Source organism: Temnothorax americanus, unplaced genomic scaffold, assembly GCF_048541705.1.
Source record: "Temnothorax americanus isolate GAGA-0224 unplaced genomic scaffold, ASM4854170v1 Scaffold14, whole genome shotgun sequence".
Taxonomy (NCBI): Eukaryota; Metazoa; Arthropoda; class Insecta; order Hymenoptera; family Formicidae; genus Temnothorax; species Temnothorax americanus.
Genome location: NW_027509275.1, coordinates 1,908,945 through 1,927,869, shown reverse-complemented (window position 1 = coordinate 1,927,869; position 18,925 = coordinate 1,908,945). Strand labels below are relative to the sequence as shown.

Below are 18,925 nucleotides of genomic sequence, written 5' to 3'. Positions count from 1 at the left end.
ACATTCCTAATTCCTAATTCTGTTCCGCTATTTCTTTCTTCATGGGGATGCACCCTTAGCGCGGTAGCGAGCTCCCTGAACGCATCCAACCAAAAGTCAGCGCAAAGCAAACTCTGCAGCTGCAGTTCGCGTGTGGTGTGGTCTGGTGTGGTCGTGAGCTGGTGGAGGATCTCCACTCGCGACGGAGTTTGGTGGTCGCGGGTCGCGGATTGACCCCGTCATCCCGGAATCTCGCTGACGCTTTCCCGCTTCCCGCCCCGAGTATTCTCGATCAATTTTCATCGCCCACGTCGGTCGGTCCAAGGAGCACGGAGCCCACAGAGGTCTCGTTTCGTCGGACTCGCGAGTTTTCGGCAACGAGGACGAGGACGGCGGGAACGGGGACGGCGGCAGGTGCAGCTGCGCGAGATGCACCGGCGTTAATCGGCGGGAAGGTCGCGTCCTGGCGTCGATGAGGCCGACGGGATAGAGCGAACGGAGAATCCAGCGGGTTACGTCGGCGATGCAGAACAGCGACAGCGAGAAGGCGTCGCGCGGCGTTGCGGAGCGCGACGACGAGGAGGCGACGAGTAGTAGCGACGGCGCCGTCGAGGAGACGGTCGGGGATCGCGACGGCGCCGTCGAGGAGACCGTCGCGGATCGCGCGAACGACGACGAAGCCGCCGGGGTCGCGGAACGCGACGACGAGGATCCGAGCGGCGGCGACGCCGAGCAGGCCGCCGCCGCCGCCGCCAGCGTGGATCGCGTCGACGGGGATCGCAAGGACGCCCGGAAGCCCGTGAAGAAGGGAAACTGCGTGTGGACCATGTGCCTCCCGTCTACCTCGGGCAAGGAGACGCTCGTTGCGAACAACAACTACGGCTGCGAGCACTACAAGCGCAAATCGAAATTCGTGGTAAGCTTGGGGATGGCCCGTTGTTCTACGGCCAGCTTCGAGTAGCTCGTAGAGTGTTTGTTTGCGGAAACTGATGATTTAGTTTGACAAATAAAACTATAACTGTATAGTCTTAAAAATTGGCGTTTATCGGAGTATGATATGAAACATTAAACTTATAGTTATTTTTAGATAGGGATGTTGTAATTTGAATGTCGAGTATCGTAGAGGTTGTTGTAGGAGTATGAGATAAAGAAACATTATCTAGCGTCATGGCTGTTATCGGAGTATGATGTGAAACATTAAACTTCTTCTAGTTATTTTTTCAGATAGGGATGCTGTAATTTAAATGTCGAGTATCATAGGTTCATGGCTGTTAATGAGTCTGATCTTAAGACTCGTATGTTTATTTTACACCTGTGAAGCCTGATGTAGGACACTTTACTTCTTTTTAGATAGAGACGTTGTAATTTAAATGTCGAGTATGTCTTCTCAGATTTATAACTATTAATGAGTCTAATCTTGACTCATATATATTTATTGATTTTACATATAAGTATTTTGCATATTTTGTGTAACATTCTTGTATAAATTAGAAATGTAATAGTAATGAAAAATGTATGCTTTGTTTCCTAATTAATTATTTTCCTTTTCAAATCTGATTTCTTTTACGTGCTCTTGTTTTTTTCTTCTTCTTCATAGACTCCATGCTGCAACAAGGTGTATACCTGTCGGTTTTGTCACGACGAGCAAGAGACGCACACAGTGAATAGGAAAGAAGTGACAGAATTGATATGCGTTCTGTGCGACACTCGTCAACCTGTCCAAGCTACCTGTCAGAATTGCCATTGTCAATTTGGCAAGTACACCTGCCTGGAGTGCAATCTCTTTGACGACGAGGATAAAAATCAATACCATTGCGACGGATGCGGAATATGTAGAGTCGGCGGCCGTGACAAGTTCTTTCATTGTGCCAAGTGCAACATGTGTTTGCCGATTCAATTACAAAACGGGCATACGGTAAGGATACGATAATGCAAGATGCATGTTTTGTATGATAAAATGATTGTAATGTATTCGGAACGCGCGAAGAAATAATTGAACCCTGTCGTTCACATTCTCAGTTTGCAATTATTATACACGGAATAAATTTTTATTTTACAGTGCATAGAAAATGTCTCACATTCCAATTGTCCCGTGTGCCTGGAAGACATTCACACGAGTCGTATACCATGTCACATTCCCGATTGTGGGCACTTGCTTCACCGTATGTGTTTTGAGGAATTGTTGAACTCGGGACATTACGCCTGCCCGTCCTGTCAGGTGTCACTGTTAGACATGACGGACTTGTGGAAATATTTGGACGCCGAGGTATCGCTGACACCGATGCCGGAGGAATATAGCGAATGTAAAACCGATATCTTGTGTAAAGACTGCCACGAGGTCAAATCTACTTCTTCGTACATATATCCGAAATGCTGAGGCGTGAAAAATGATTAAGCGATATTAATGGCAAGATACCTGTTATTTCAGGAATCTACGGTAAAGTTTCACATCGTTGGGTTGAAGTGCTTAAACTGTGGTAGCTACAACACCTGCAGGATAAAAGGCTCACCTTGTTCAGGTGACGATCGATTACTGATCGATTGATTTTACGCTCGTGGAACGATTATGTGAATTCTCGATAATTTGTGCAGATCCCGAGGCCCTGAACGAAGCAGCTGGTATTACAGAAGAGAAGGAAGGATCGTAAAGCCAAAGTTCGGATAATATTATCCGATACTGTCCATCGATCGTGGAAGGAATATAGTAACGATGATAGGAGAGTATTTGTATTTTAGAATTTTATCTTTATTTCATCTTTTTGTAGCAAATATTGCACTTTTGTTGCCTTCGTAGTACTTTTTGTTTAAGCCGAAGTAGTACGGTAAAAATTTAATATCTTGTTAAATGACCCCGTACAGACATTTATCAGAACTAATGCATAACCGTTTTCGGTTATTTTATATAATACGCTGTAGCACAATCTTCGAGGTTGAGTATGTAGATGATTTCAGTAACGTAAGTATTAACAAAATATTTCTGCAAATTTTATTAAATTACGAAGCAATGGTCGATGAAGTGGAAATATTTTGCAGATGTTCTTTTTCGCGTACATTTACGAGGATATCGATTTTTATATTTTCAATGTTTTTATCTTATTGTGTGTGTGTTAGACAGGATATCCAGACTTATCGCGCGCAGTATTTCAAACATATCGGGATAAATTTATAGTCGATTTTTTTCAACGAAAATATATATATTTTTTTGCAATTTTTCCATTTCCAACAATAAGTATTGTGATAAACCTTCGTGTTCCTTCTTGCAGCTTAAAAGTAGCTGTAGTTACTGCAACATTTTTGATTAAAAAAATTTGAATTACAAATTGCTCCATAAAGATTATCGATGAAAGTTATGCGCGGTAGATCTTTGGATATTCTGTATATATTTTCTGCGTCTGGCTACATTTATCTTCAGAATGGCAACTGCATTAGCAGTTGACTACTAATTACGCCTAAGAAAATAATTAAAAAATTATGGAATGGCACGTGTGTAATGTGTATGTGTGCGTATACGTACGTGTGTTTAAAAGATGGAAAAAAATAATACAATGTTTCGAAATTTTTCATATTAGGCAGTGTAGCACCGTGTCACCCTATCTTGAGTAAAACTACATACTCTGCATATTTATACGTTGCTGCAACACTAGTTTTCTCGTAAATATCTAACGAAATCCTATCATTGGCAGTGGAAGATAATATATACGTAGCATCTTTGCCAGATTAAAATGTAATGCTGGTGGCCTAATTCATTGTACTTTAAATGACAGCATAAGTCGATCGTGTAGAAACAAGAGTAAAGCCTTAAGATAAATTTCTGTTCGTAAATCGCTTGGAAGCTTCCAGCCTTGTACATTCTGTTTTATTTAGGAAAAGATCTCATTTAGTCGTAATCTAGTCGCGGAAGATTTGAGCGCGTATTGCTGCTCCTACTACGATTTTTCTCGTAAGTGTGAATGTTTTATACAAAACACAGGTGAATCCGCACGGGTGGCACACACTAATGCAACAATAAAATATATCAACGTAGCGAATAATTAGAGAAAAGTTATACTTTTCGTTGAATAATGCTAAGATATATTACGTACATATGTACCGGTGCATTTCGATGTGCATATATTGAATTTGCGTCTCTCCTGGGAGAAGCATTCTCTTAGCAGCTAATATATTTGCCTATTAATATATATAATCTGTTTTAGTGTAATATATTGTACACACATACATATAATATCTAGGTGGAATACTCGAATAATCACGGCATTAATCATGAATCTTGCTGTCACGTTTGATAAACAATTTCTAATTACCGAATAGCTATTGTCAGATATAGCTCACTTTATGATAAACAGTTTAAAAACGTTCGGCAGGCACGATTAAATTTTCTTTTAAACTCGGATTTGACAGTTTCGTAGAATTATTTAAAATGCTACAAGTCAAGTGTCGCTTGAAATGCAATTTTTCAAGATTTTGTTCCTGAGTAAGACAAATCGATACCAGTGACTTCAACCTTACCATTCCATTTATCATTCTATTTTAGTGAATATTAATGATATTTTAGCGAATTTTTAGTGATATTTTAGAGATATTATAGTGATATTTTTAATAAGCGATAAAATATTGAGCAGTCCTTAAAAATCTATAGGTTTCTTTTTTATATTCATGTTGTAAAAATGAAGCATACTTAGATGCGGAAGCATCGAAAATTTTTTAGGATGCTCGATATTATATTGTTATGTTATATTAAATTGTTATAATTCCATACATCAGCGAACAGTGCAATTGTCACGTTCACTAATGTCGCTCTTCATATACATACATATGTTTTTAGGAATGATATTAATGGGTGCTATGACAATTGCATTTAATTGTATAACATTCCTAATTCCATTGAAGCAACTTTATTAATGTTAAATGTTTACCTGTTTAGGATCCGTCAACAGATTAAAAGCATCTCGCATATTACGTGTCTAATCTGCATTAGAAAAACTTTGTGACGCAGAACGATATACGTAGATTCCATTGTGATTATTATCACGATTTTATTATTCACTTGTAAATTAAATATGAATTACAAAGGCTCTTTGTACATAATGGTTGCAATAATGATTTTGTTTTATATTACGTATAATATATACTATTGTATCAAATAAATCAATTATAATTTTATTTATTTAATCTTTCCCACATATATATATATATATATATATATATATATATATATATAAAAGAAACAGAGGATGACAAGAAGTGGGGAAACGTACTTGCGTACGGAAAACGCGCGTGTTTCGACAAGAGCGTATATTAATTTGTTGACATCCGCGTTTATGCGATTCGGGTATATGTGCATTAAAATCTCATGATGAAACAGAAGCAGAACTGTTATATTTTATTGCGGGTTTTTGTTCTATGAAGGAATGATTTCCGTCTGCCAGAAATACCTCCCTAGAAATTCGCCTCTAGGTTGGTAACCGTATTAATGTCACGGGATAGACGCTGTTTATTTATTGCTTGTGTTTTAAACTTATATCTTCCGCGTTTTTTTTTTTTTTTTAATTTCTCTTCCGTTTAATCAAATACGCAGACTGAAATCATTCTTCCACGGGACGGAGTTTACAGGGAAAGTAGTAAATAAAATTACAAAATTATATATAGTATCCTACTTCTTATTATCCCGTACGTGGACGCCAAAGATCTATTTTCGTATTACTTACACCTCAGGCGAGAACGGCGCGACGGAATTAAAGTCGATAAAGTGCAACAACCCCGTGATCCTGGATGAAAATTCGGTTTCACTGTGGCTTTCGTATATGTTATGTATAAGCGAATTCAACAAATTGCACTCGACGCGTCCAAAATTACCGACGATATCTACAACGACGAGAAACTTTTAACTCTACGGTGCGCACACGGGTTGAACCCTGGTCTCCTTTCTTTACACAGAATCAATTTATTCATTTACATTTTCAGTATTCTATCATTAGCACTCTTCAGAAGTGGATCTAGAATTCTAGCTTGAGGAGGGAAACTAGCATGTTGGGGGCACATCTAAATACATTATATAAAAGATATATATGTATTATATGTATACCATATGCTATATATGTGTATATCAAGAGACACGGCAGTGTCTCGCGGCAAGTACACGCGCAGCGCAAGACCGCCGTGATATATACATACATGTGCTATATACATCTATATATATATTTATAAATATCTCCAAAAAGAAATCAAAAAATACAGAACAATTCTACAAAGTGACATATATAATGTTTAAATTTTGCAAATCGTGAAACAGCGACTTCTTCGCTCCATCTCCTACATCTGCTTTTATTGCATATATATTCAGTTTTCTCGCAAGAGAAAGATAATAATTTCCAATAGAAAGTGTCACACACACAATCGTTCGAATAAATAATCTCTACTTTTTTTTCGAAACGAATGCACGGTCAAAAATGCCAATTTTCAAAAGAAGATGTTTAAGAGACGGAGGAGAGAAGATATATGTATATGTACATTTCCATGTTAGATCCACGTCTGATTCGGTTTTCCCCGAGGATTAAGGAAAGAGTAATCGTCATTTATTTCCGCTTTTTTTTTCCCCACGGTATCCTCTTTGTCACCCGCGCAGTGTAGAGTTAATCCACGCACATCGAGGTCAACCGATCGAATTCGTCGCTTAATTTACATCTCGAATTCATAGCGCGTGAAATAACCGATAGTGATCCGCGCCTTCCTGAAACGGAAGCGCCCTTACATCTTCATCTACGACTAGTTTAACGATTTCGTCTTTTGTACCACAAAGTGCGACCGCGAGCGCCGGTATTCCGCTTTTTTTTTACATTCCTTCCTCTTTTTCTCAGAAATTCAAAGAACGTGGGCGCAACGGCACATATCCATGATTGCTCAAGAAGCGTCGGGCGGCGCGGGTCATGTCAAGCTGGTCGCGGGTACGACCGCACGCCACTGTCATCCACTGCGCTTCCAATTGTGTCTACGAACAAGAGAGAAGAAATCTGATAATTGCGAGTCCGCGCGCGCGCGCGCGCGCCAACAATACATCTGCAGTAACCGTGTTGCAATGTTTAATTTAGTAGTACCCCGATAGGAAAAGGATGCAAATGTTGTACAATAATTATGTCACGAAATGGAGAAATTTCACAATAATTGCATTAAGATAATTCGCCATAACGCAGCGGTTTTGTCAGAATAAAATTTCTGAATATGATATTTGCCCAAAAATTGATAAATTCAGCTCACGTTTGACCAATTCCGCGACAATTTTCGAATGCGGACAAATACGCAGACTTGTTCCATGGATATCCGACGAAAACCGATGGATTCTTTATTTAAAACTTTGCCATACTGATTACGTTAATATTTCATGTTATAACATTTAAAAATTACTAAATTTTATCCAGATTTCGTCATACAATCTTATAGATCTTTTCCTATCGGGGTAGAATATTCTACTTGGCAACGTACGCAATCACAGACATAAAATTCAATATTCGCTGTGATATAAACATACAATATTAGACACAATTTACAGTTAGCCGCAATCAGTCAACTAATTGTCTCTGTAAAATAGATTTTAAAGCTCGATGAAATTAACGTTTATAAGTGCGCGACCTGCGTGAAAAAAGACAAAGTGTTAAACAAGGAACTCACCTTGGTGCGTTTTACCGGCCTGAGAGGCAGAGGGCTGAAGATACAATAAGGACTGTCGAATGCGTCAAACGTGATCGCTCTCTTGGCATTCGGCTTCCGTTGTTGTACGGACGTAAAGTCGTGAGGAGTCTGGAAAGGATAGACACACTAGCTACAGCCGGCAAATAAGAGATGTTTTTAGAAAAAAAAAAAAAGAAACAATAGAATTGGCTTTATATTTCGAAGAGTGAATATAAGGAGTGCGAGAGAGGAAAAAGAAAGAGAGGAAAACGACTTGAGACTCGCAAATAATTGACGAAGAGAGACAGATCGAAGTATTTTTCGAGGATAAAGGAATTTGCAACGATACATCTCGTTGTGTTCTCCTTTCTCGTTCAACGCCTTTTCCAGAGGAAGAGAGAAAGAGCAAAAAAAGAAAAAGAAGAAGACTGCCCACAATTTGTGGAATGACTAGGCTCTTAGGTGAGGGCGTAAAGGCTGATTTTGGGCAAGGACTTTTGTTTGTATATCACTCCCTGTCTATGAGCTCAAGATTTCACATCTCGAGACACTTTCTCAACTTATCTAACTATAATTTAAGAATCTTGATTACTTTTACGCTGAATTTTCTGAATTATACTGAACTTTTGTATGATAAGGAAAGTGAAAAAAGATCTCTCTGAAATTGTTTTTCCGAAGAAAGGAAAAAGGACTCGAAAAAGATAGATGGGAAAACTCGTGATACTTTAGTCAAGTTGAACAAATGTCCAAGTAAAAAGAAGAAAAAAAAGAGACTAGGCCTTCACATTTTAGATTCGCGCGCTAGGGTTGTTCTCGACTGGATATCCCGCATAAATATCTTTGGATTGGGAAAAGATTGAGGTACTTTGGTACGCTAGGCCAGGCCTGTATAAGGAAAACGATTTCAGTTAGTGTAATGCAATTTATTAGTTAGTGTATGCAATTAACATGCGACAACTCAATATATCATTAAAAAAAAAAGAAGAAAACAAGTACATATAAATAATATAAATATTTACATATATATTATTTAAATATAAATAATAATAAAAATATTTCAAAAACATTACGCTCGTGCAGGGCTACATCGAGGATTCGTTTTAAAGGACGAAGATCTGACATGGAATGGATGTTAACATGTTGTTTGAAATGATAAAATTTACGTAGGATCTATAGTACGATACCCCTTTCTCATGCTACTGCCGCATATTTTGCAAGCACAACGTCATTAATATATTAGTACATTTGCGATTCATTGTCAGAATCCATTCTCAGCGAAGTTAAGACTGAAGCAAACAAAAACGAAACAAGATCGGTCACGTGCCGATTATATGTACAACCTTACAACGAAATAATTAATAATTTAATTCTTCGGGCAAAAGATATAAAAAAAAATGACCACAATTTGCAAGACCAACAAATGTCTGTCACAAAGGTATGAGCATAAATAAATTTAAATGCTTTTTTCTATTGGTCACGATTAAATAACATGAACGTTTTCTCTCATTTTCGACGTATAAATTAATATTTATAGTTTTAAAAAATAATAAAAAAAATTAATAGTAATATTAAATAAATATAAATAATTAACGGCCAAGGTCTCGGCACTGGTATAAGTTTCAATAAATAGATCGAGTGACCTTAATGTTAGTTTATATACCTAAAATTAACAAGAATTAATAATCTTTGGATTGGGCAATATTAAGCGACGAAAGGAATACAAATAGCAGTAGAAGAAAAAAATAATAAAGAATTATCGATATCTTCTGCGCTAATTGGATTTTGTCCTCAAATAATGAATAAGAAGCATTATATAAATGAGATGTGAAGATACAGGCAAAAAATTCAAGTACAAAGACATAGCGTTGAAAGAAAAGTTAGAAGGCCGGCTAGCGTGTCTAAGGACGATTGGTACGAGAATAATACCAGGATAGGGCGGGTTGATCATGAATTTGAATTTGATTTTGAGTACGTTGCTCTACCTTTGTAGGACTGGTTCCTGCCGTCAAAAAGCTATCTTCCAATGCCATAGATGCGGGTGAGAACAGTGTGGAAGTCTCCAAACTTTTACTCTACGATAAAAGATATATATTATTATCCGTTTGTCTCAAATTTCTCGAGATTTATGAGTGCGTTCAATGAACATAATAATTAGAATATCATTAAATTGTGAACGGCGTATATTTCTAGATTTATCAAGTGAGATGCATTTCGTAGAAGCTGATTACTTGTAACTTTCGTGTTCATTGAACGCAACGTGATTTGCCTCGAGCAATTGTCTGGCCAACATACTGGTGTTTCCACAAGGAAACTAATGTCGGAACTATCCTGAGATGCCCAAGCCTGACAAAGAGCCTTCCGCGCGCGCTTCCCTCCTGGAGCACTGTTCTCTTTACCGCGCCTTCGTATCATGCTGTTGTAGCCCGAATCTTCCTGAATCGTACTTGTTCCAGCCTCGTTTTCAACCTCCTGCTTTATTATTTCGGTCAGTGCGTCCAGGCGACTAGGAGTAGAGGGCAACTGTGCCGTTCCGCTTCGTCGTTCGAGCTCAGCAAGAGCGTTTTTGAACGGCGTTGGTGTTCTTGGTGTAATACCGTCTGTAAGAGTGACAAAACAATCCTAAGAAAAATCTTTTATTTGTTTAAAATGTCCTACACATAAAAGCATTAGAGATTACGTGGCGACTAAGAAATAATAAATATGCGAATTTACGATTCGTTTGAAACTCGTAGTGCGACACATACAAGTATATCCTAAAAGGGGTGTACCATTTTGACTTCGTCGAAAACCGGTAGGCTGTGGAGTCGTAAGCGGACCAGGACTGCTTGCCTTGGGCGTACTCGCGCGCGGCCACGACGTCTCCGACGGGCTCAGACTGTTGAGGAATTGCGAAGGACTGAACGGAAGTTGTTTGATAGGAGTCGAGGGGGTGGTGTTTCCCGTTTGCACTTGTTGGCTCGTTATGATGTAATCCGACTGATTCCCGTTGTCGGAGATGTCTATCCTCTGCAGCAAACTGTGCGCGTTTTTGCGCCTGCGTAATATAGGCGGCTGACTCTTCTTCTCCACGTGCTGCTCGGGTATATCTTCCAAGTCGGGCATCGGCATCAGCTTTATCTCCGAGCTCTTCGAACCGGATGTCTCGGTTGATATTTGTTGCAGGTTGAAATATCTACGCAGAAGAAAGAAAAATGTTAAAAGCTGTCGGGAGATAAATGGACATCACGTCGTTCGTTTCAAAGACAACATACTTGGGTACTAGCGAGGCTGTCTCGGCCTTGGCTCGTGAAGATTCCCTTTTCGACGGAGATGCGCACTTCTCATCGTCGTGTGTATGCCTGTTTAGCTGTAGCGCGTTGTGGTATCCCGTTGCAACATGCTGTTCCCAATTTCTGATCCAATCAATGGACTCGAGGTTGAGAGTCTGCGAAGAGCTACCCGCCGTTGAACTGCTAGTCGAGGCCTTCATCTGACTCTGTTCATCTTCCAGAAGAAGCGGATCCCTTGCGGTAGTGCCTTGCGTATTTTTTCTCTTGCTTCTGCCTAAATACAGTAAGTTTCGTTCATTTTTCGCCGTGTTCTATCGAGTCTAACTGCATGGCATTATAAACAGAATCATTACGTACAGTTCAACGACGAAGAACATAATTTACATTTATTAGGTTAAAATTTATATTGTTACGACATTACTGCATCAAAATTCGTAATCGCCCGTAAATAGTACCTTTGGTCGCAGTTCTTCCTTCTTCGCCTTCATATTTCCTTCTCATCGTACTATTCCAATGATTTTTAATAGCATTGTCAGTCCTGCCCGGCAAAAGCTTAGCGATCTTTGCCCATTGATTGCCGACCCTACGATGGGCCTCGACGATTACCTTATCCTCAGCCTCCGTCCATGCTGTTTTCTTTATCTCCGGATTCAAGTGATTGTGCCATCGTTCTCGACACTGTTTGCCAATCCGGCCTTTAAGATGCTTCGCTATCAACGTCCACTTTTTCGGGCCATATTTATCTACAAGTTCCACCACTTTCTCATCTTCCTGTAAAACAGAGAAGTTTATAAAATATCATAAAGAAATGTGTATTCATATGAGATATCTTAAGAAAATCTTTGGCAAGCAGCAAGAAATTCGTACGCATTATTTACATTGCATTTAAATCGCTCCTTTTAATATATGAATACAATATGCAAATCTTTTTAAAACTAATAAAATATTATTCGATAATAATTCGATAATGAAATAACCGAAATACGATTTAGTCAGCTTTCTCCGGTCAAAAAATGTAATTTCGAGAAAGATATTACGCCCCCTGAACGTATCACATCCTCTACACGTGTATAATCGTAAATAATCTGATTTGTCAGAATGACACTCGATATATATGCAAGTATAAGGGGATACCGAGCAGGTATCTCGACCAAGGGATATCAGTGGGAAACGCCATAATCGCACGTACGCGTACGCGATTCGCGGAGTCGCGCTACTTGCCCTTGGCTGTTGCCAAGTGCACTGGCACGGCGACGCAGCATCACCGCGACCCAAGCTTTTTCTTATTGCATATCCCACCGAGGCGAGCGCCGCGGACACGAATACCGGGATCCTTATATCTGTATGCGGTTCGCCTCGTGTAGGTGGTATGCGGCAGTGCCGTACAACAACGCTATGCTACCCAGCATTAGAAAAACTCGATTAAAACGTGATCGCCTCAGGACATCGATACGGTACTTGGTCGTCCTAACAACGCGAGAAAAACATTCGGTTTCGGGAGAGAAACTCTGGTTCCTTTTCGGAACTTTAATAACTTCTGTTCTGCGAAACGATTCAGTAATTCTGGAGTTGCATAAGAGAATCCAAGTCTGATTGTATTAGATATACGTATGCATTCTATCGTACGTGTGTATTCAGGTGTAAGATTATCGAAGATTGATAAAAATTCGGGAAAGGTTTTTCGGGAATGATGAGGATCGGACGTTAGCGAAAGCTGCCCACCTCCTTCGTCCACGGGCCCTTGACCAGCTCCGGGTTCACGACCTTCGCCCATCTCTGTTGGCACTGTACGTCGCTCCGATCCGGGAACTGGCCAGCTATAATGTCCCATCGCAGACCAGTGCCTTGCTGTTCCGCGTTGCTCACTAGCTGTTTCAATAAAGCGTCCTGCAAAAAGGAAGAGCGACGTGTAGAAAAGCGAAAAATATTTCGTTCCACCTTGCCCACGGTAAGTTTTATTCGCGCGCCTTAAATGCACGAAACGAGGAAGGAAGGACGGACGGACGGACGGACGCATGGGAGATCGATCGACCCTCGTAGGCTTTCCCACGTGAAGCCGTGTAAGTGCACCCTTATGTTCTATGGGGTAACCGAGGCATCTGCCTCCCAACACGACGACGCAACTCGCTGCAGAAAATACGAGGGGTGGACATTTTTTTGGGGGAAAAGGGGGATCCGTATGTTCATTGTTTTCCCCCGTCCTCCTGTCCCTCAACTTGCTACATGGAAGCGATACATGTAACAATACGTGTGCCTGGAGTATAAAAAGGTACAGCCGGAATTGATGTAAATTTAAAAGATCAGCCGGGAGAGTTTTCTGGACAGATAGCAAAATTCGCAAAAAAATTTATTTTATTGCGATTATTAAGATCCATTATTAAACATTAAAGTTTTTCTCGATGGACTGATTGATTCTCGATAGACTGACTCAAAGATCCAGGTTCAATCCTTCCACGTATGAAAAACTTTGTATTGAAAAATATTATTCCACTGTGTGTGAAGCAAAAATCAAAAACACATTTCAAAGTAAAAAAACCGGGTAAATAAAATCGTGATACACTATATCCTTTGCGAAGATCGAGAAGAAACAGAAAAAAACTATTCTGACCATTTAGTATTAGATAACGGAAAAGACATATGTGACAAACTTACTTCTTCTTTGGTCCAACGTCCTTTATTTATGTGTTTTCCTTGTCCGTAACTGATGTTTGCGGGAATTTGATTGGACGCTTGATTTTGTACTTGATTGCCATGACTAGCCGGTGTGCTGTACTCGTTGTCGGACTCTCCACCGCTGCTAGAGTCGTAACCAGATCGGGACCTGGAATGACAACCAATAACATAGAAGTGAGGTAACTCGTGTCAAAGCAAACACCGCAGGGAAACGCATGAATAATTTTTTCAGTATAATAAGTTTAAAAAATCATCTCTAGATACTCTCAATATTAACCGCAAGCCTCTGCGAGATTTGATTTGTTCTCATCGGATACAGATAACACAGCAACGTGGCACGCGTCAGGTTTTATTGCATACATTGATGAAAAAAAGATAAAAAGTACTCGATTTTTATAAACTTAGCATTAATAACACAGGTAAAAAAGTATAGGAAGTCGGGGATTAGATTCTGTCAGCGTAATTTCCTATAAATATTGCTAATAATATGGTCCTATATAGGGAAATGAGCGTCTTCCTTCCCGTAACGTTCACTCGTAATCACCCGAATCAGGACTCCACGACACAAAAGTCGAATACGGAAGCTTCAGTGAATATCTTCTATCTATCCGGGAAGTAACGGTTGAGACGGGAAATCACGGATGGCTGAGTATCCTTCCCGTCCCACTACTCTTCCTCCCTTTTTCTTCTTCTTCGTCGCTCGACTTTTATCGTCGCCGCCCTCTCCTAATTTCGCCACCCTATCGCGATTCGGGAGGCAATTCTGACCGCGAAAACGCCGGTTTTTTGCGGTTACAAACGACCTGAGCCTCCCTCGCTCCGCGACTTCCCGTCACGTTTCGTACGCAGGTAATTGGAGCTCTTCTTTATTGGGCTTTTGAATCCTTCGCATACTTCCCCAACCACCCCCCCCCCAATCAAGAGAGTCCATCTTTTACTTTAACTTTACTTTTTTTTTACCATCGTTGGAACGATCAAGTCATAAGAGACTAAAGGCGCACATATATATACAATTTATTTAACTTCATTAAAAACCCGCCGTCGTCGTCATTTATTTTTGGAATAGCTCGTACTCAGTATTAATAACGTAGAAATTGGTAGAAAGTGGGAAATTAAATTCTACTAATGTAATTTCCTTAAATGTTGCTAATAACATCCTGCAAAGAAATGAACACGCGTTCCCTTCCTTAAAGATGAAATTTAAGTCAATATCGTGAGTTAACTAACATCTTATTTTTAACTACCATATGTGTCGAAATTTATTATTTTAATATACAAAACAGTATTATTTTAATTTCATTGTTCAGTTAACGATATATTGAGTATGAGTAGTGGCGACCTATGGGAATGATTAAAAATAACTCAAATTGAGTACAATTTGATACTACGAATTTAATAGTGTGCTGTCATTTACACAAGTATATATATAATTTTTCATCGTTTTACGTGTCAATTGTCAGAACTCTTTCGGAAACGGGATCGAAGATTCTCTAGGATCCTTCGGGGAAGCCAGAACCCAATTTCTCGATTACATCGACGATTAAATTCTGAATCGCAAAATTCTAATTTCCGTGAATTCCGGGGGTGTGAATTTCACAGAGGTATAGGTCGCGCCGAATAACAATGCGTCCGAGAACAGAAGGCAATGTCGAATGCTCCTCGGTACGTGCCGTGCAATCTGCTTCACCCTCGCTTTTTCCCCTTTCCCTCGCCCCTAACAGCTGCATACGCCGGGGAGAGTCCGGGGTGAGCGACTGAAGATATAGTTAGCTTATGCAACGCGATAGCAACGCAGCACCCGCGGAACGTATGCGTGTGCCGTAAACATATGTGTGCTGCAGATGGCCCGGGGTTCCTATCGTCGCTTCATACATGCCGGGCGCCATCGATCGAGACGTCCTCGCCCCTAATGAACCCCCTATTTCAATCAGGTTTATCATAAATATCGCAGAATGAAAGAAAATTGTCATATATTGACAAAGAAATGTCATACCTACAGGGATATTTTGCGCTTAAAAAATTAATTCTTCGTGGAAAATAATTTGTTAACTTTTACCGTATATTTTTAATTGGCAGAGGGTGATGCGCGTGATAATTTGGCGCGTGCGAAATATGGCGCGCGATTCCAACGCGATTTATTTCACGTCGCGTAAGTAGTTGCTACGCATTATTGTATAGACGATACGAAAGATGAAGTGTTACGTCATCGCGAACGCCGGTCTAGCACCATGGAATGCAAACAGGCTAAAACGACACCACTCCCGTTTGATTATACGTCCGAAGAAAGAGGCTCTCTTAATAACGACGCGGCTGCTTGGTACAACGAGCGCTAGCACCCGAGTAATATTATATAATTGCGTCGAGCAATAAAAAAAAAAACCTCGTTTTATCGAATGTACGTACATACCGATTAAAAACCGAGTCGTCGTGCCAATAAATTGAGAACGTAAGAGCCGCAATCCACGAAACGATGAATCAAGTCAATTAAGATGTTAATCGTACGTTTCGACTAAGTAATTATAGTCGATTTTTTAGATGATAAGTTTCGGTAGCGCCATGTCCCGCAACTTTTTATTAATCTGCAAAGAATATCGTCTCTCCGCAGGTGTACATATTATGTTTACAACTTACAACGATGCGAAGCAATGTTTCGAGAATACTTAAGAGTCTGAGAATACTTAAGTGTAAGGTGCACGTGAGAGAAGGTAAAGCGGAAATGCCGCTGTAACGAAATGTATCGAGAAAGCGTCGCAATATTCGCAGTCGTCGTAATTTCTATCTGAATAATAATATTAAAGTCACAGTTATTTGTTTGTATATTTTTGGTGCTTAATATAGACTTTTCCCCAACTTACTGCAGACTTCGCCATGGAATAAAAAAAATTAATTTTGCAGGACGAGCATAAAATTAACCCTATTCACTCCAATCATGCCCTTTCGTGTCCCAAGAGTTTCTAATCCTCGCATCATAACTCACGAACGAATTGACGAAATTTAATGGTCAATTCGTTCGTGAGTTATGATGCAAGGATTAAAAGAGCAAAAAAAAAAAACGTTGGAGTGAATAGGGTTAAAAACAAAGAAAAACCATGTGTGCAAGAATTTCTAAATTCACAATTAAAAACAAAGAGAACCGTGAGATAAGAATTTCTTTAGATAAATCGACAGTTTTTCAGGAATAGACGTGAAAGTATCAGGAATTCTTATACGCGTAACATTTACGATGTCCTCGCTATAGAGGAACTGCGCACAGTCGTCACTAATTCTTGTTAATAAGAGAGATATCAAATTAGCACAAGAATTCCCGGCAAGTTACGTAAAGGTTCTCGTCTTCGCGGAACTCCTAACCGCCGCGCCTTCTTCGAATTTAAATCCTTCAGGCACGTGGCGTGTCTAAAAAAGGACCTCTTCCACATTCTTCATCATTCGCGAAAACACACCGGCTTAATCGCGGTCTCGATTATAGCGAACGGAAACGTCTTCTACCTGAAGAGATATAGTGGACAGATGAGATATTCTAATCAGATTCGAAATAAGCAGAAGGTAACCAATGAAAAAGTCTATATATATTTGCATACGCAAAATAAAAATTTAATTTAAGTTAAATAAAGTCAAATCTCTTTAAATATAATTAAATATACAAATAAATTTTTAGATAATTAAAATACTCACATTATCTAAAATTTTATACTGCGACGTGAAAAATTAGAATTTCTATGACACGAATATAAAAGACTTCGCGCAATGTCAGGTGTTGAAAAATTACCACACTAATCGGACAGCAAAAGCAGTTGGAAAATATTTATTCTTAAAGCCTGTTTTGTTATTGAAATGAGAAAATACAGCAACGCGAGAACACGATGACGATAAAGGGACATCCTTCGTCCTTCGATTATTTCGGCAATGTGTCAAATAAAATATTCGGGTAAATTTATCGGTAGTAGCTTTTACCCGAGAGGCGACAACAGAAGCAGGTGCCGCTAACAGCTGCTTACTTATCTATGAAGATGAACGGCGTGTCTCTTTTGTCACCGTGCAAAAATTTCCTTCTTCAACAGCTTTATAGCTCCGGTATACATAAAATACACATGTACATAACCGTGTATATCACGACATGTGCAATAGGCTGTGAAAGTTAGCCTTTAACGCAATACAAATAATGAACGGGACATAAATTCGGCATCGGCTGTTGCACGCCGTCAATTTACGAGGCTCAGCGTTTATTCGTTCGTCAATAATAAATTTTTAGATAATATACAATTCATATAATCATAATCAAACTAATAGAGCTTTTCACGATCCACGTATTCGCTTATCGCGGAGAGAGATATATCGAGCCAAGACTCACCAAAAATGCTGGAGGGAGGAGCGAGGGGGTGCGGATGGACGTCGCTAAATTTCAGAGACAATAAAACGATATCGCGAGACCGGGCGATCTGACTTCTCGTGAGAACGGGAGAGAAAGCCCCGGGGCCGTGCGTGCCGTGGTATGGACATCTGCCAAAGTCCCGAGCTTTCCCCTCTTTTTTTTCCATGCGCACTTCTTCCGTTCACGTTCAGCGCTCACGCGTTCATTTCGCCTTTACGACACACGCACACCGGGCGCCCTTAGCTCCTCTCTTCCTTCTTTCCTTACTTCCTCCTCGCTTCCGCCTGTCGCGCGTCACGCAACAATAAGGTCATCGTGCAAGGCGTCCCTTCGTGCGCGTACTTATATATGAAAAGTCCGCCGGCGGCGGCGGCGGCGGCGGCGGCGGCGGCGGCGGCGCGCGGCGGAGATCGGCGATTACGACTTGGCAAAACAAACTTCGCACGCGAAGCTGTAACGAAGTGTGCTGAAGTCATCGTTAATTAATGAATTTAATAAGCTAATTTTTCATATCGATTTCTTTATAGATATTCGGAGAGTGCTTTCTTGACATTGCTCTTGTACCAATAATTATAATGTTTCAGATTATCTCATACAAAGATCTCTAATTATACGTTAAATTTTCTGATGGAAAGTTCAGACATCTCCTTTGGCTTCACTCTTCGGGTTTTTACCGTTTCTTTCGTATAACAAGCCAAGCTCCTGAGAGGACTCTTTATCGCGCGAAATATGAGATCGCGGCATTCATACGTCTTATCGAGCGAACCGTGCGGAACTTCGCGCGCCGGTTGCAACATCCCCGACGAACGTAACAGAAACGGGAATATTGGTTCAACGCAAATACAGATCCCGCCGCCGCCGCCGCCGCGTTGGTCGCGTGCGACGCCCGCAACACAATTGATCCTCTCTCACTCTCTCTCCTCTCTCCTCTCTCTCTCTCTCTCTCTCTCTCTCTCTCTCTCTCTCTCTCTCT

At 40.3% G+C, this 18,925-nt stretch overlaps 2 protein-coding genes across 4 annotated transcripts in view; one reads left to right on the top strand and one right to left on the bottom strand.

The window, feature by feature from the left end:
• The first annotated feature begins 106 nt into the window (after nt 1-106).
• On the top strand, nt 107-5,193 carry Rchy1 (Ring finger and CHY zinc finger domain containing 1). Its single transcript, XM_077401125.1, has 5 exons — nt 107-895; nt 1,577-1,894; nt 2,039-2,317; nt 2,408-2,498; nt 2,572-5,193. Exons 1-5 carry the CDS (start codon nt 503-505, stop codon nt 2,625-2,627), a joined length of 1,137 nt encoding a protein of 378 aa, XP_077257251.1. The 5' UTR covers nt 107-502; the 3' UTR covers nt 2,628-5,193.
• A 315-nt stretch (nt 5,194-5,508) lies between these two features.
• Nucleotides 5,509-18,925, bottom strand: part of Myb (proto-oncogene like protein Myb) — a 31,498-nt gene continuing 18,081 nt past the window's right edge. For 2 of the 3 annotated variants that reach the window (XM_077401078.1, XM_077401077.1), the window contains exons 2-10: nt 13,563-13,731; nt 12,633-12,797; nt 11,366-11,681; nt 10,893-11,184; nt 10,410-10,813; nt 9,934-10,238; nt 9,624-9,713; nt 7,642-7,770; nt 5,509-6,964 (exon numbers count right to left, since the gene is read on the bottom strand). In XM_077401078.1, coding sequence (XP_077257204.1) covers nt 6,830-6,964; nt 7,642-7,770; nt 9,624-9,713; nt 9,934-10,238; nt 10,410-10,813; nt 10,893-11,184; nt 11,366-11,681; nt 12,633-12,797; nt 13,563-13,731 — 2,005 coding nt within the window. In that variant the 3' untranslated portion in view covers nt 5,509-6,829. The remainder of the gene's footprint in view (nt 6,965-7,641; nt 7,771-9,623; nt 9,714-9,933; nt 10,239-10,409; nt 10,814-10,892; nt 11,185-11,365; nt 11,682-12,632; nt 12,798-13,562; nt 13,732-18,925) is intronic. The other variant, XM_077401080.1, reaches the window with a different exon arrangement.

What these genes read in the sequence shown, in the direction of transcription:
- Rchy1 (XM_077401125.1), top strand. Translation starts at nt 503, where the DNA reads ATGCAGAACAGCGACAGCGAGAAGGCGTCGCGCGGCGTTGCGGAGCGC. An exon ending in AGCGCAAATCGAAATTCGTG is followed by an intron (nt 896 to 1,576) that starts GTAAGCTTGGGG and finishes TCTTCTTCATAG; the next exon opens with ACTCCATGCTGCAACAAGGT. An exon ending in TGTGTAAAGACTGCCACGAG is followed by an intron (nt 2,318 to 2,407) that starts GTCAAATCTACT and finishes CTGTTATTTCAG; the next exon opens with GAATCTACGGTAAAGTTTCA.